The sequence below is a fragment of the Amaranthus tricolor genome, chromosome 2 (genome assembly GCF_026212465.1).
Source record: "Amaranthus tricolor cultivar Red isolate AtriRed21 chromosome 2, ASM2621246v1, whole genome shotgun sequence".
NCBI lineage: Eukaryota > Viridiplantae > Streptophyta > Magnoliopsida > Caryophyllales > Amaranthaceae > Amaranthus > Amaranthus tricolor.
Window position 1 is genome coordinate 37,113,656 of NC_080048.1, and position 16,867 is coordinate 37,130,522.

Sequence of the window (16,867 nt, forward strand, 5' to 3'; positions counted from 1 at the left end):
AAATAAAAAGCAATTTATTTCACCTTCACAAATTTGAAGATGATCAAACAAGATCACTACAATAATTGATGCCATTAATAATATTTGACAATATACATTCAAGCTGGATGACCAAAAACCTTGCCTTCACAAGAGCGGCACAACAAGCAAGTGAACAATTCTCTCTTTCTCGCTCGAAAAATGAATCTATCAACCAATGAGAAGACATAAAAACAAGAAAAAGATTATAAAAGATACAACAAAAACACCTCGTCCAACATCGGAGTCATCTTGCTGCATTAGTACACAAAATACACCTCATTCGCAAGGAATCCGATTGACTTTCATCGTTCTCTTCATCATCATCATAATCATCATACCCGAAATCAAGAGAACCATTCCGAGCTTCTTTCTCATCATTAAACGTGTTGAGTGAATCTTTGTAACAAGTCATGTGGTAAGCATGGCAACAAAAGAAAATGACAACCGATACACTTTGGATAGAAAAAGGATCAAAACACATGCAACATCTGCCTCCAGCCCGAGTCTTGGACTTCAAGTCCATGTTTCTCAGACTTGGTGCTTTTGTTAGGGAATCTGCCATCCTCTTATCATCTCTCTTTGTTCTTGCTTCATCTTCTTCGTTGCTTAAATAAATCGCATGTCTTGCTTCCTTGTAATATTTAACCAAAAGATTGACTATATCGGCCTGTTCCCCATCAAAGTAAGAGTAATTTCATAACGTTGGAAATACAATATAAACAATTAACCAGCATTATCAAAGTCCATTGAATTGAAAGATTACCTTTAAGATATCATTACAACCATGTCTAAGTGAAGTTTCTGTCCTATAGTCGGTAATGATTTTGACCAAACGATCCCTAAGCCTGAAATTTGTCATGAAACCTTGGTGAAAAGCAAAAAAATAATGACCCCAAAGAAAAGAATCACAGTAAACAGTGAGCTTTTTTAAAGCAAAGGTATAATAAACTTCAATCTCAAATCCACGAGTTGAAACAAAAAAATGAAAACCTAAGAATTTACACGTGTATAACTATTTTAACAAGATGTTAATTCTATTTTTGGTAGAACAGTTTTTACATGACTACTAAAAAGTAAAAACCATAGAAATCCAAAACTTCACTAGGAAATAGCGGTCTTATTTTTATCATCTGAATTCTTGCTGTACAAAAGGCAAGCTACATCAACCATTAACAAAACCTCTTAAGCAGCACATGTAACATTTATTGCACAAAACGAAAAATAAAATAACATTTACAAAAACTGCGCAAAAATCCCATGGTTTTTCTCGATGACGATTCCCACAACGCACCATATTATCAAAGAGTCAAAGGAACAACTATCTCCAGTCTTTTGTAGCATAATCGTATCAACTTTGAATTTTCACAATCATTTAAGAAAAAGCATACAATTAAACTCGGTATTTTAAGGATAAGTTCCCCAAATAGACTACAGTGCATTATTGCTATTGTAGTGATGTGGATGCAGTTGTCATAATGCCAAATATCGGACCCACAAAACGACCCAAATGCGTTTTTTTACACCTTTACAATGCAACCAACGCGATGCGATGCAGGCTTGCTTTTTCACTATGCACAAGATTGGGAAATTAGAGGGATGGGGGCAAGGGGAGAAGGCAAAAGCAAAAACCTGAAAGAGGATTACATTCCAACATCTACACTTTACATTGCGTTTGGATAATAGTCCAAGGGGGAAATGAAGGGAAGGGAAGGGAAGGAAAGGGGAAGGGGAAGGGAGGGAAGGGAAAGGAAGGAGAGGCTATAAAAAAGGAGCCCCTCTTGTTTGTTTAGGATGTGAGGAGAGGAAAATAAAGAGAGAAGATAGTCAATACAACATTTCCTTCCAAATCTTTCACGTTTACAGAGATTTAAGGATTAACAAAGTTAAGGGAGTATATCCCTTCCTTCCAAATCCTTTCCCTCTAACATCATTATCCAAAAACGGAAAATATATCCCTCCAAGTCCCTCCATACAAACAAAGGTGTTAGAGGAAAAGCGGCAGATGGAGCTCTATAAAGACAAACAGGAATTGGCACAAAATGCAGTCTGCAAACAGTCACACTAATAAAGACAATCTAATTTCGGTAATCTAACAATAAGGGGCAACTCTATATGCAGCTATACCACAAGGATAGGAGAATACTGACCGAGGTATCTCCAGTCCATCAGGAACAACATTTACAATATGAAGAGGATCAAGGTTGCCAACAGTGTGCTCCAGCAACATCCCAACCTGAAAACAGGAAAAAGGATGAATGTGACAAAATAGAGAAGACAATTTTCATCATGAAAGCATCAGTGGACATAGTTTTTAGAATACAACACAAACATACCATTTCAGGCCTTTGGGTAGATTGCTTGATCAATTCTTCCCATATTTCATCATCATTCTGCATACTTGCAAATTCTAAAGCCTGCAAGTGTGAACAGCAATCCTCCTCATTTATTACCAAAAAGATACTCAAACAGAAAACCATACACAACCATGTTGTCACACACCACAAAAATATGAATATATAAACAGCTTAGTCAATAAATAACAGGGAAACTATATTATATGGTGGAAGGAAATTAATAAAGTAATGACGGAAGGAAATTACCTCTTTTATATCACCTAATTCATTAATGATAACACCAAGGGCTTGTTTTGCATTTCCCATTCTTCCAAGAATGAATGCTTGCTCTTTCACTAGGCCTTTTCTCACACAAATTTCATATGCCTGCATTCAAGAAGTCATTACTTTGCATTTCATGATGAAGTAAATCCAAATTTAAGATAGTAGCTCAAAGAATCAGCTACCTTCTCCAGAGTATAATGTTGACTGCTACGAAGAAAAGGAAGTAGCATCTTTAAATCATAATCTGCACATAGCTCCACCTATTAGCAAAAATTGAGAAACCATAAGAGCAGGCATTCAACAACTCAATTAAATTACACGCTGCTACTACCAGCTCATACTTGAAAGCTTAATTCAACAATTGAAAGTTTGGAACGCAATGGTGAACTGCACTTATAAACAGGCGAGATTCGATAGTGGGCACTGGCCGCTAAAGAACATGAAAAATTATAGACTCACTGCTGCAAACTAATACCCATTGATTTTCAACAATAGTGGAAAATGTAAAAGATGAAATCTTAAGTCTCGTGAATGGGAGCATATAAAAGGCTGTGAACTGATAGGTAAACTGAAACAAAGACCACAGAAAATATAACAGCTAAAGTATGCAGCTGATAGATAAATTCTAAAAATAATATCGAAATGAAGAGAACTAAAAGCTGATGGAGAAACTAAGAAATGAAAATAACTCTTCACAATTTTCTCAGGATCAATTTTGACCTGAGAAATACAAATACAGAAAAGAGGAGAGCTGAAACCTTAAATATAAGCTTCAGAATGAATTAATTATATGGTTATATCGTGCGAATTACATTGGAGTTTGGGAATCAGGTTGAATGAGAAAAGAGAAGAAGGAATTAGAGGGAATGAAATCCTAGATAATTAGTACAAAGACAATATTAGGGAGAAGATAATCATCACAGAAGAACTGAATTCTTTTGTATTTGAACTATAAACTTAGGTTAAAAGTTTAAACCATAACTTAGGTTAAAAATCAAGGGCGGCAAAGGTTTGAACTTTTGACCTCGTAATTATTAAAGAATTAACTTTACCGCCAAAAAAACTATTATTATGAGTTTTAAAGTTGTCATTATATACATGTTATATTAGTAATTAGGAACAGGTTTCATGATCTCCATGATACCTGCATGTCATGAAAATCCCTTCCTGCATGGGGGCTGGCCTCGAACAAAGTATGCAAATACAGATACAAAAAGTATCTGAAATCACATTTATCACCAGCCTTTGAAAGCTGCGACACTACATCATATGGGGTAATCAAATCCCTTTGCTGTGTCAGCAAGGAGGTGGCACGTTTGGTATCAAGCATCATCAGCTGGACAACCTGTTATGTATAAAGAAAACATTTCAGAGAGAAAAATGCAAATGGCCAAGGAAACATGGTTACCACTTACCAAAACAACATAAATTATGTGCAAAAATTTCTTCAAATTAAGTACAAAGCATTTAAAATAAAACATTACAATTCAACACCAAAAGACAATCTAGAAACAAAGTACACCACCGACTCAAATCAAAATCCAAACTCAGGAGAACACTGCAGTACCTTTTCACGAACAGCAGCATGCAGATTATGCCTCTCAATGAAGTCAAAAACATCAGGTTTCAAAAGCTGTAGAAGTGACGAACCAGAAAAAAGTTGCAGAAGCAATAAGCGTTATAGTGGATAATACAAAATTACATGTTAACATATCTTCTGATAAGCTTGAACTAATGTTGAAATCAACATACTTACATCAGCAAAGAATGAAAATGCTTTCTCATTTTGCCCAGTTCTCACATATAACTCTGCCAGTGCCTGAAGTATCCAAGATAGTCGATAAAAGAACACTAACATACCATAAATAAAAAGCACATCATTAAAAAAAAAAGAAAAGAGAATGAGTATATTACGTCTTTCAGATCGTCAGTCATCAAAGAAGCTCTGAGCTGGGGCTCTATCTCTGACAAGACTGTCATGGGAGAATAAACTGACCGTGGCCAAGACTTCACCGCTGATAAGAAATCCTTGTGGTATACAGGATTTGTTGCAAGAGCCACAAGTGCAAGCTGGATCATGACAGAGATGAAAGACACGAGTTTGAGTATATCACGATTGATCAAATTTGTAACTTGATTTATGGTAAACGAACCTCGTATAAAGCATCACTGAGTTTAGGGTTCTCTGTTGGCAAGTAACGGGATAAAACTGGCAGTTGACGAAGCTGAGCAAAATGGATAATCCATCTATTAAAAGAAACCAATCCTCAGTAACAAAGGAGAAAAAAATCAGTTCAATACCATGAACCAGAGTAATTATACCTTTCCCATGCAGAAGCAGACCCCCGGAGCAGTTTGGGACACAAAGCCGCAGCTTCATCAAATCTTTTCTCAGCAAGTAAATGTTCAAGATACCTTGATCCCACCTGTGTATAGCAACATAAATAACGATCCTATACAGAACTGACAAGAACTAAAAATCTATAAAAAGTTGCTAAAGAAGTCAAGCTTTCAAACTCAAAATTGTGGCAATTTCAATGATATATTATATGTTTTTTTTAATGTAAGGGGCAATCAGGCTCTTGCATGAAACAGAAATATATTTATATAAACTCATAAGAATCAGTCTTACTATTGCAAGAAACAGACACCTTTTCCACGCATTGGTATCAACATATCAAGATATCAGGTATTAAGACAATCAATTGAACCAAATAAGAGATATGGAAGGATAAGATTAAGAGAAAATTTCGACAATAAGCTTCTATAGCTAACTATGAGTTTATGTCATTGATTGTAAGTAGTGTAGTGGTTTAATCTAGCAAATCACACATTAATGCATGAAAACTTGACAAGAAAGAGATTAATCTGGAAAGGGGAAGGCATAAGCCGTACAATTGCTAAAGATATAGAATTTACAAGTAACAAGAAATCTTTCATTGCAAAAGTAGAGTGGTCCTATGGTAAGATTTGGAGTCTTAAACCAATGCTAACTTCCTAAAACATGGTGGGATAGATGGAAAGAAATAAATTTTTCTTATTAACAATACATAAATTCTAGTCGAAATGTAGCCTTTAGGAAAATAAAAACTTAAATTAAAAAAACACCCTACTAAACTTGATGCACTAATTGTCTCAATAGAGCCTCTAAACTTGTGGTATTCCACCTTCCAAGGTGAATATCAAGATTCAAGAAATATGCTCAACATTAATCACAATATTCAATACTACTACTGTTTTTTAAATAGGCACTGAAACCATTTATGTGAGTGCGTTTTATGGGAAGTGTAGCTGTTAAAAACGAAGGATAATACTTGGCAAGCACAAATACAAAAAGATAGGTGTGTTAGCATTGATGGAATAACAAAATGAAACACCTTTAGAAACAAAAAATATAGAATGCATTTAAGCTACTAACATTCTTAAAGGGAAGAAGTTGTGATGGGAAGTAAGGGACAGGCCTGGAGAACCTAGGAAAGTGGGATAAGGGAAGCACAAGAATTGGATCAGAGAGCACCATTGGTGTAGAGAAAGAACCCAGGATAGACTATGTGTTTTTTCTTATTGTTTATTTTTTAAGAAGATTTGGGGGAAATGAGAGGCCACTCAATTCAAAAGTATGATTGTTAAATCTTGGCATTTCAGTAACTGAGGGAAGGGATATAGACGAGGGAGAGCACAAAAAATCCTTATATTATCAAAGCCAAGATTTCTTCACAACAGAAAACTAGCTTTCAAGATAGGTGTAGGGCAATTAAGACCAATGGGCAAAGTGTGTCCATTCGTGTTGAATGTGGATACTAACTCGATAAAGAAAACTAACCTCTTCAAAAAGTTCTTTCCGTCCCTGTGTTGCTTCAACTTCAGCTAGAGCTTTGTCATACCATCCATGTTCAAGAAGCCAATTGATGTGATCTTCAGCATCCCTGATCAATCACAGTTTCATATCAACCAAAATTAAAGCTTATACCAAGTTATGGAGAAGCAGAACAAAATGATTTTTTATCGAGAACCCCTTGATAGGGTTCCTCAGAATTAGATTTCAATGGCAAAAACTATCTGGCCTCTATACTCCAAGAGAAAGTTCCATGCAGTCTGGAAATAATATAGTCAAAGACAACGATTGTCTATAAACCTAAAGCCTGCAAGTGCCTAGTTACCTAAAAGTTGAAACATGAAAGACATTAAATATGACATTGTGACTTTTCACATGCTCACAGACTAGCATAAATGTCCAAACTAGTTTGTATTATCTTATTCGTGCATCTGTAGCTTTTCAAATGTACAAAGTCAAATCACTCGCAAATACATTTGTTTGAAGGAAATAACTAAGAGTTAACAGATATTTATGTTTCTGAGTAATTACAATGAAGACTTTCATTGTATAATTTAGAGCTTACAAGCAAAAATCATCAAAACAATCACCTCATTAAACAGCTGTGACACTATTAGATAGTAAGGGTAAGTGTATATCTAGGAAATAATCATATTAAACAGCTCATTCCCAGCATTACATTGCCCCAATACCATGAATATAGTTCCCACTAATTTGAGGTAAGGGAGAGGTCAAATGTACGCAATTACCCCTTTATTAAAACAAAAAGGTAGTTTCCGATTGACCCACAACTTTAAAACTCTACCTCCGTTTCATATATGTAAGAAATGCACAAATTTTGTGAGACATTTCACTTAATTCTATTATAATCTGAAACCTAGAACCCCTAGTCTTCTGATTGCATCAGAAATGGACATATTAAACAGCTCATTGATTTGCTAAGATTATACATTTTCAAACCCAAAGTAATCCAACTTAAATATAACTCAAAAAATAGAGGGTAAATAATGCAAAAAACAAAACCAATAACAGTTAAAGTCAGATGATGATTGAGACATCATTTCCATCATCTTCGTCAGTGTCTTTAAACAGTAAGAAGACAAAGACAACAAGATAAACAGCAAGAGAACCACTTCCAATCAAATTTAACCTCAATTTTTAAAAACAAAAAGAGATATGAGGGGATGACGTGAACTGTCGTGAAGGGTTGTAAACAGAGGGGAGCAGGTGGAACAAGAAAAACTCACCTTGGTTTAGCAATTACAATGTCTTTTGGGGATACCACATAATATAGAGGTTCATCACCTACTGCCCATCGACCATTGTTATAGTTACTTCCTGCATCAATTACATATCTCAGAATTCTAAGTAGAGTGATAAGTGGAAGTCTATTCAAAATAAAAGGTGAGTCCCATCCCACACCTAACAATGTCCATCCACCAATTATCCCTTTTTTCCCCTCCCTCATCCACCAACACACAAAAACTCACATTCACAAAACAAAAGAACAAAATATAAAACACTAAAAAAAATATTGGAGAAAAGGAGAAAATAAACTAAACCTGAGAGGGGAGTGTGGGAAAGAGAATAATCTTTTGCTTTGTAATGTTCAAAACCATTGACAGGTAAAGCATCAGTTGCTAGCTCATCATTAGTCCATGTAACAATGCGTACTTCTGGTCTTTGTGCATTAGCCTACTTAAGAGCCAACACATAAAGCATTTTAGTCATCACTATCCAAGATCACTTACCAAATATTAAACATATAAAGTTTTAGATAGCCAGTGTCAAATCTATAAAATTGTATGCTCAATTACATACAGCACTAGAGAGCAATAGAACACAGAATTTATCCATGTCATTTTGACAAACATTCCCTTAGCAATAAGCAGCCAAACTACTATATAGTAAGTGATCATTAATCTGAAAGTTCAAGTAAAACAATTCCTCATTATGTGTTTGGTTGGAAAAAATAGAGGGAGAGAAGACATCATTAGAAACCCCCTCTTCCCATTTCCTCCTAAGTCCTAAGAAATGAGCGGTGAGCAATAAAAACATCATGACCCAAAATGCAACACTGTGCAAGAGAGCATCATCACTAACACCTGCTACCACCACTATTTCTCAACCACCATGATTGATAACCTACTCGCCAGTCACCTACCATGAGATTAACCACCACAATCATCGAGTCATTCACACCACCTCGGTCTTCCTGCTGTTTAAATTAGGCCAGAGATTCTAGATATGAGAACTTTGGGGCATAGTCGATCATGACAGAGTTGAAATACCGAATTTTAATCATCTAGAGTACTTCGTGATTTGTGCCAAACTCTTAGGCTTAGTATTGGCTGGTGTGTAACATGAAGAGAACACAAAGGGGGAACATAGTAGAGACAGACGGTCATTATTTTCAGTAGGACAGAGTCATTTTTGTTGGTGGTCAGTGGAAGGATATGATAATTGTGGTTGTATAAATGGTTTGAAGTTCTTGTTTAAGAGTGACATCATAGTTACCCCAGTCATTAGCAATGAGGAAGAAATTCCAAAAAATGGGAAACTTAATTCATCAGGAGGATGTTGCAAATCAAGACAGGAGAAATTCGAAATTGGAAAAAGAGCCTCATAAAATTACAATAAAGGAGTCTTTGCAACTTGAAGAAACCTTATAGAAAAACTTGATACCAAGGAAAATTTGTAAATGGAATGAGAATTTTTATAACTAGAGGAGACATATTCATTTCATGTAGCTTAGACCCCACAGAAATACCAATAACTTAAATTGGGACTCCTGCTGAGCACACGGGGAGATGAGTTACTGCACTGAAATAATCTATTAACATTTATCAGTTATCATGTATAACCGTGAATCGGAAGTGAAGATTAGCATGATATCAACTTAAGAAAATGTTACTTGTTAAAATGACTTTATGAACGGAAGATTTCAAACAGAAAACAAACATCTACAAAGTACAAGATTAGACACTCAAAATTCCTTAGACCCATAATCATCATAAAGAAGTACCTGCCGCAATGGAGTTGTACTACTAAAATCCTTTTCTCCATCTTCGTCTCCAGGGATATAGGCAAGAATAGCCAAACAGTCACCAAATGGAGCAACACCTGAAATGTAATAGTTTGTCTGGAACGAGGCAACAATATCCACCTGCCTCATGTTTGACATCGGAACAGGCTTATATGATCCATTGACTCCTCCATGCTGAAAGCCTTTTAGTGAAGCAATTTTTACAGATGTGCCCCAGCCAATAATCAGAAGTGTATCATCCTGAATTCAACTAAATTAAGTAAGAAAAAGCATGAAGTCAAAAGGTGGGACACATATAACAGGCCTTTAATATACATAGGAAGAAGTTCAAGTGAGAACCATCCTTATATGAGAACCGTGAGAACCAATCTGCCTAATAAAAAAGTGTTACTTTTTTACTACAAAGGTGTTACTTTTAGACAAAAAAGTGTTACTTTTTTTTGAAAAAAAAATGATACTTTTAGGCAAATAAATGTTACTTTAAAAAAAAATTCTGAAAAAAACTCACAAAAAGGTTTTACTTTTTATATAAAAAGGTGTTACTTTTCCAAAAAATGTGTTACTTTGTATTTATATTTTTTTCTGAAAGTAATACTTTTTTGCTAAAAAGTACCAGATTTTTCTAAAAGCAAAAGTAACATTTTTTTTTTTTTGCAAAAGTAACACATTTTTATCGGAGATTTTGGTTCTCACGGTTCTCATAAAGCTTGGTTCTCACTGGAACTTGACCCAATATATACATACCAAAATGTTCAAAAGGCAAGTATTAACTCTTAAAATGATAAACGTAAGGTACAAACATTACAACCTGCCACACCAAGTGTGGAAGCAAGAGCTCAGGGTGTGGACTTCCTCGTGGTCTCTCAATAAAAGTCACACGCTGGTCACTCGCAGCATCATAAACCTTCACACCAAGATCATTAGCCCAAGAAATGAGACTCGTCCTCCATGCCACTGCATGTATTGGACCCTCACCGGAGTGCAGTACCTGCAAGCATTGTACATCAATAGTCACAAAGACAGCACGATGTACTAAAGCATCTAATTTAACTATCATAACATAAAAAAACAGTTTTCAACCTGCTCTTGATATCCAAACCACTTCTTGGTGTAAAATACTAATTGACCAGCTAATCCACCAGCCACGAATCTTCTTAACGACTTTCTTGCATAATCAGGATCAAGAGCTATTGCCTTCATTGGTCTATGATACTCAAATTTGCGTTTTTCATCAGTGAAGAGACTGCTTATAACAACTGATCCATCATCTGAGCAACTTCCTAAAAATTCGCCATCTATGTCAAAGCTGAGGTCATTTACTGCAGCCTTGTGAGCACGGATTTCTTTCACCTATAAAATTAAATCATATATTTTCAGGTGAATACTTCTTCTAGGATAAAAAATCGAACTATCTACAAGCAAGATGATTCGAATAATAACAAAACAATGAAAAACCTCTACACATAAACAAATGATGATAATTGAATAGGAAATTCAAAGGTAGAAGCTAAGTGTGAAATGTTGGAGGTACCTGGTTTTACATGCATTTTTTATAAACTTAACACCCTCCACCTACACTCCTCAAAACATTAAAAACGAAAAGACGAGGGAGGGTGATTTTCTGACTCTTTCTTTTGGACCAACTTTAGACCTTTAGAAAAGCTATAAACCCCTCAACTCCCCCCTCTCTCTCTCTCCAAACAATAAAACAAAAAGGAGAGGGAGGGTCATTGTTTTACTCTTTGTTTGGAAACTTTAGACCTTTGGAAAGGACATAACAAATGGAATCAAACGAGTCACCAACTTCAGTTCTAACTAAACAAAAATTATCATATTCAGCTTTGTCCATCATTTGTTATTTTGTAAAGCATCAAATTATTCTTACATTTTGAGATTAAGGGTCTAATAAAATTACCATCACAAAAATGATATGCTACACAGGTCAACTCACAACCCCCACCCCCACCCACCACCCCCCCCCCCCCCCCCCCCCCTGGCAACAACCCCTCTAGATATTGTGGTAACTTTCATGATACTGCTAAATTTGAATAATGGTTTACTATGTGAGCACAAAAAATCAATAAGGAACTAATCAGTATCATAAAGTTAATGAAGTAAAACTTAAATATGGTAGAGTTGGTGGTCATCTTTAAGAACAACCTTTCTTTTTTCTGTTGGAATAGGAGGGTATGTAGGCCATGAAATTTTCATCAACGCAAGCAGAATATGGGCCTATAGCTTAACACAGCTGAGGTATGCGCACTAGAAAGTAAATCTAAAGTCACGAACAGATCACATGCTCCTGAATCAGCTTGGTAACATTTGGCATATAAAGTCAGACATTATCTTTTCTTATAACCTTTATTTTTAAGGAAAAACCATTAGAAGTAGAAGCACAATTAAGTAATACTTCAAACAGGGGTAAATTAGAAAAAATACAAAATTGTTATACCACTTAATTTTTACGAGTTCTGGGATAATTGAATTTTTTGGAGCAGATAAACTGAAATAAAGAAGCAGTTAAAAAGCGTGCCAGGAAGATTGAAGATGGCCTTCAAGGTAGGAGCCAAAAAGGACACTAAAGATCAAGATTTGTAAGTTGAGATGGAAGAAAATCAAAATAAAGGGAGAAAAAATTAATATGGAAGACCACCAAGCTATTGCTTCATGTAGCTCAAGTCACCCTAATCTTTTGCCTTTTGGCATTGTTGTCCTAGATAAAATGAAATACATAAATTTCTTCTTTTGGTGCCAACCAACTAACAATGTTTCTGAAGAAGAATAATAGTAGCAGTATAACATGTATTACCACTTAATAGTCAAACAATTAACAACTACCAACACTCATTAATCAATATACATCACTCTCACATAACAACACAATAATAATCATATCAATAAACTTCCGTCTTTTGCATACAATCATACCTTTTGGGAAACAACCTATATTCCATCCCAAATCAATTGCAAAGGTTATAGTTATTTTTGAACAAGTAACCACCAATTTCCGAAAAAAAAAAAAGAAAATCATCAGATAATTACGAAATTCGGATAATAACTTAACATATAACTCTCACAAGCAATACAAAATTCACAAAACATAAATCGGAGTATCTAAAGTATCACATCGAAATTCAAAATTGAACAAAATTAACGATGTTAAGGAGGGAAAATCAAAAACCTGATTGCCGAGAAAATCGAGAAGGTGAAGAGAACCAGAGAGAGTACCAAGCGCGATCATACGTTCAGAAACAGCAATACAAGTAGCGGCATCAGTAGATAACAATGAAGATAAACTTCCTCCCATTCTTTGGTACTTTAATTTCGGCTCATCTTCTTCTTCTTCTTCTGATACATCGTCTTCTTCTTCTTCTTCTTCCTCATCCCTTTCATCATCACCATCGACGCCATTTTCTGAAGGAAATGGAGACATTTGCATCACAATTGAGAGTTATGGAGATTGAGATTGAGATTGAGATTGATGATACTGGAAGAAAAAAGAGAAACCTGAGAGAGAGAAAAAGGAATTTGAACAAATATTGTAATTTGTATTAGACCATCATCTCATTATGTCAACTTTAATGTTTTCTTTTTTCTTTCAAAAAAATATTAATGTATTTTTTTTAAGTATCTAATAATTCATTGATAAAAAATGTCATATGACATTGTAATAATCGATCAAGTACGTAATAATTTTAATCAAATAAAATTCTATATTGAAAAAGTCATGATTATTATGAAGGAGATTTAATATTGAAATATTCTCTCTATTACACCGTTATTTGATGTCTTTAGATTTGGTGTATCTTTGAAATCACGATAAGTTTGATATTATTAACTGTATTAGCAGAACTAACACATGTGATAATGTCATATAATTTTTTACCATCAAATTGATAACAAGATTCCAAACTCTAGAATTTAAAACTCAATATATGGGTAGATCGAATTCAGTAAAGGGATAAAATAACTATATCTAATGTATTAAATATTAAATAATTTTAATTTATATATTTTTAATTTTTAATTATCTTATTCATTACATCAGCAAAAATTGTATGAGACGGCACAAGTTCATATAATTTAAGTGATTACTTTAATATTATAAAGAGTGATCACTTTTGTGAATGATTACTTTAAGGTTAAAAGTGATCATTACTAGACAATAATTTTACATTGAGACAGCTCAATAAATCCACCTCTTTTCTTGAATCTTATCATACATTTAACCTCCTCTTCAATTCCGTACATAAAATTCAAACCCTTTGCATTCATTGCTAAATAGTCATATTTTTCTTAAAAATAATTATTTTTTTAATACTTAATTAAAAAAAGGGAACAATATATTTTAAAATTAAAATTGTCTAGTAATAACACCGTCTTAAGTGAGAATTTGTTGGTTTTGGTAATTTTTGATGTCAACGTAAAGACGCTTAAGTGTAAGCTTGATGTGAAATTTTGGAAAGTTGGTGAGTGTTTTGTTATTTAAATAAAAAGTAAGTGTATTATGTGGAGTTAATTTGCTATCCAACAAAAGAGTTAGGGAATGTAATTATGTATTTATGTATGAACAGTTCTTTTAGTTAGTGATAATAAATGGCGGTAATAAAATAATTTATAATGTAAAATTTTATCAAAAGTTTCATATCATTTTTATAGTAATGAAACTTTGATAACAAAAAAGTTTTTTTGTTTACAAATTTTCATTTCCACCTAATACCACTTCTCCCAATGGTAATGCATTGGAATGAATCTTATGGAGAAAATGAGATGATCGAAGTTGGACAAGTATGACCATCAAGGTAACCAAGAGATTTTTCAACCAAAATTACACTTGTTTTTCATTCCCATTACTACCGTTTATTACCGCCTACCAAACGGACCATAAATATAAGTGGCATGGGAGAATGTTGTTATATGGGGAGTTTATTTGCTAAACAACAAGAGTTTAGGTGCTCTAATTCTTCAAGAAGTCTTTTATGAGACAGTCTTACAATAAGACGGCTGTATATAATCAACTTATTTCTCTAACTATTAAATTTTAATTGTTAATAATCAATTTAAGATTATAAGTAATCAATTTAAAATTATAACTAACCAATTTAAGACTTTAAGAGTGATTACTTTAAAACTGTTAGTTATCACTTTAAAGTTATAATTAATAACTTTAAAGATTACATGTGATCATTTTATAAATATAAAAATTAATCACTTTAAAATTACAAGTCATCATTAAAATTATAATTAGTGACTTTAAAATGTTAATAATTTATTCTCTTCATATCTCATTTCTTATTAATGTAACCCTTTGGAGACGTGGTGGTCTTTTACACATTGAAGATCCCATTTCTTATTTGTCGCCACCAATTTCATTTTATCGCCACCCCCATGAATGAAATTACGACTTTACCCCTGAAATTTAAAAAATTACGAAAATGCCACTAAGCTTATATCTTATATAAAAACACTTCAAATCCACTCAATAACACTTTCATCACTTCCATAAAATCAAATTCTTCACATAAAATTAAGCGGAGCTAAAACTTTGGAATCGAAATCGTCAACAAAAATTCGAGGTAAGTTTTTTTTAAATCAATCGAAGCAAAAAAAAAAAAAAATTTTGGATTCGGCCCAGTCGCACAAAACGTGCGACTGTACAGTCGCACGTTTTGTGCGACTGGGCCAAAACCAAATTTTTTTTTTTTTTTTTTTTTTTTAAAATTTTTGAAAGAGTTTGTTGTTAGTTAATGTTATTTAGTAAATGTTGTAATAATATGTATTATGATAATGTTGTTGTAAGAAGTAGTTATTGATTTACGTATTCGAAAAAGAAAAAAACAAAAATTAAAACCGGTCGCACGAACCGGTCGCACAAAATGTGCGACTGTACAGTCGCACATTTTGTGCGACCGGTTCGTGCGACCGGTTTTAATTTTTTTTTTTTTTTTTTTTTTTTTATTGTAATGAATTTGTTTAGTGTAATTAATTTATTAAATTTGAGTTGTTTAAATATTTATGAATATAATAATTGTTTAATTATTTGTAAATGTGAAATATTTTACGTGTTGCTTGTTTTTAATTTATTTGATTTTAAGTAATTTAAAATGTTGTCTTAATTTAAATTATAAAAATTCTAGTAAATGGCTGGAAATCAAGGTAAAGGAAAAGGGTTTTTTAGAGGTTTATTAAGCGGCAATAGATCTAGGCCTACTTTACTGAGAGGTGATCCCCATGAGAGGGGGGTTACGGGATCTGCAAGGCGAGCAAGGCAAGAACAAGCGGCCATACATAGTCAGGCCCAACGTTCAAGTACCCTAGAGCAAGTGCGTAGTCGCTTTGAGCGCCAAAGTAGCCTACATAGTCATACGGTCGGCTCAGGTGACGATGATACTGATTACGACGAGTCTCTTAGTCGGGAAGAGTCTCTTGGTCAGGATGAGTCTGCATGTCATCCTGTTGATTGGACGATCGTAAGAGGCCATGCTGTTAAGTTCAAGAGTAGAGGGCAGGGCTCGAGTGGCACTTCTGATCAGGCAGGAGTAAGCCAGGCTGAGGATGCGGCTCCACGGGGGAGGAGGCGATCGCAGTCCGCGGACACGGACTGGTTAATCACATCAGCCCAGCCCGGGGGCCCTGTTGATACTACTTTAATACCCAGCTACGGTGGGCACGTAGCAAAGGCTATATTTGAGGGATCGGAGCGCACCCCTCCGATTTTGGAATGTCGTGCTCGGAAGAAAACGTTGGACTCAATCATTAGACTTCAGGACATGTCTGATGAATTGTACAGAGTGTTACCTGGTACTCCCCTTGGTCGGCTGCCGTATATAATGCACCAGCACATCGACAGTGCTCTCATTACGGCATTTGTGGAAAGGTGGCAGCCTGACACCAACACCTTCCACATGCCGTGGGGGGAGATGACCATAATGTTGCACGACGTGCAACGCATCTTGGGAATTGGCATTGACGGTTCACTTCCCGTGCAACCGTCTGATAATGAATGGCAGCTTGGCCTGGCCGGCCTTTTTGGTATGCCATTGTCGGAGCTGCGTGCGAAGGGGCACTTCACAAGCGGCAGCATTAATGTTGGTGCACTGTTGCAGCTATGCCACCGTTCTCAGTCTATGGATACTCAACGTACCGCCTACTACATGGCTATAGTAGGTTCCACGTTGCTCGTGGATAAGACTAGAGTCGGGATGCGTCCTCACCCTGTTGTTACTGTTACCGCTGATGAGGCTGATATTGCTTGGGGTGCAGTGACGCTTGCTCACATGTATCGCCAACTGGGTATGGCGACAAGGACTGGGTGCAAGACTATTGCTGGTTGCCTGACACTGTTGC

General features: G+C 35.0%; 2 protein-coding genes across 2 annotated transcripts; one reads left to right on the forward strand and one right to left on the reverse strand.

Moving 5' to 3' along the window:
* Positions 1 to 13: 13 nt before the first annotated feature.
* LOC130807046 (vacuolar protein sorting-associated protein 41 homolog) lies at positions 14 to 13,078 on the reverse strand. The gene is made up of 19 exons (XM_057672326.1): positions 12,702 to 13,078; positions 10,601 to 10,870; positions 10,329 to 10,508; positions 9,500 to 9,760; positions 8,037 to 8,169; positions 7,722 to 7,812; positions 6,463 to 6,565; positions 4,962 to 5,065; positions 4,793 to 4,886; positions 4,554 to 4,709; positions 4,396 to 4,458; positions 4,207 to 4,272; positions 3,784 to 3,984; positions 2,822 to 2,899; positions 2,622 to 2,741; positions 2,355 to 2,435; positions 2,169 to 2,254; positions 785 to 866; positions 14 to 688 (listed from the first exon to the last, which is right to left on the reverse strand). Exons 1-19 carry the CDS (start codon positions 12,957 to 12,959, stop codon positions 266 to 268), a joined length of 2,850 nt encoding a protein of 949 aa, XP_057528309.1. The 5' UTR covers positions 12,960 to 13,078; the 3' UTR covers positions 14 to 265.
* Positions 13,079 to 15,012: 1,934 nt separating this feature from the next.
* On the forward strand, positions 15,013 to 16,684 carry LOC130805781 (uncharacterized). The gene is made up of 3 exons (XM_057670567.1): positions 15,013 to 15,096; positions 15,658 to 16,343; positions 16,531 to 16,684. Exons 2-3 carry the CDS (start codon positions 15,661 to 15,663, stop codon positions 16,682 to 16,684), a joined length of 837 nt encoding a protein of 278 aa, XP_057526550.1. The 5' UTR covers positions 15,013 to 15,096; positions 15,658 to 15,660.
* Positions 16,685 to 16,867: the final 183 nt, after the last annotated feature.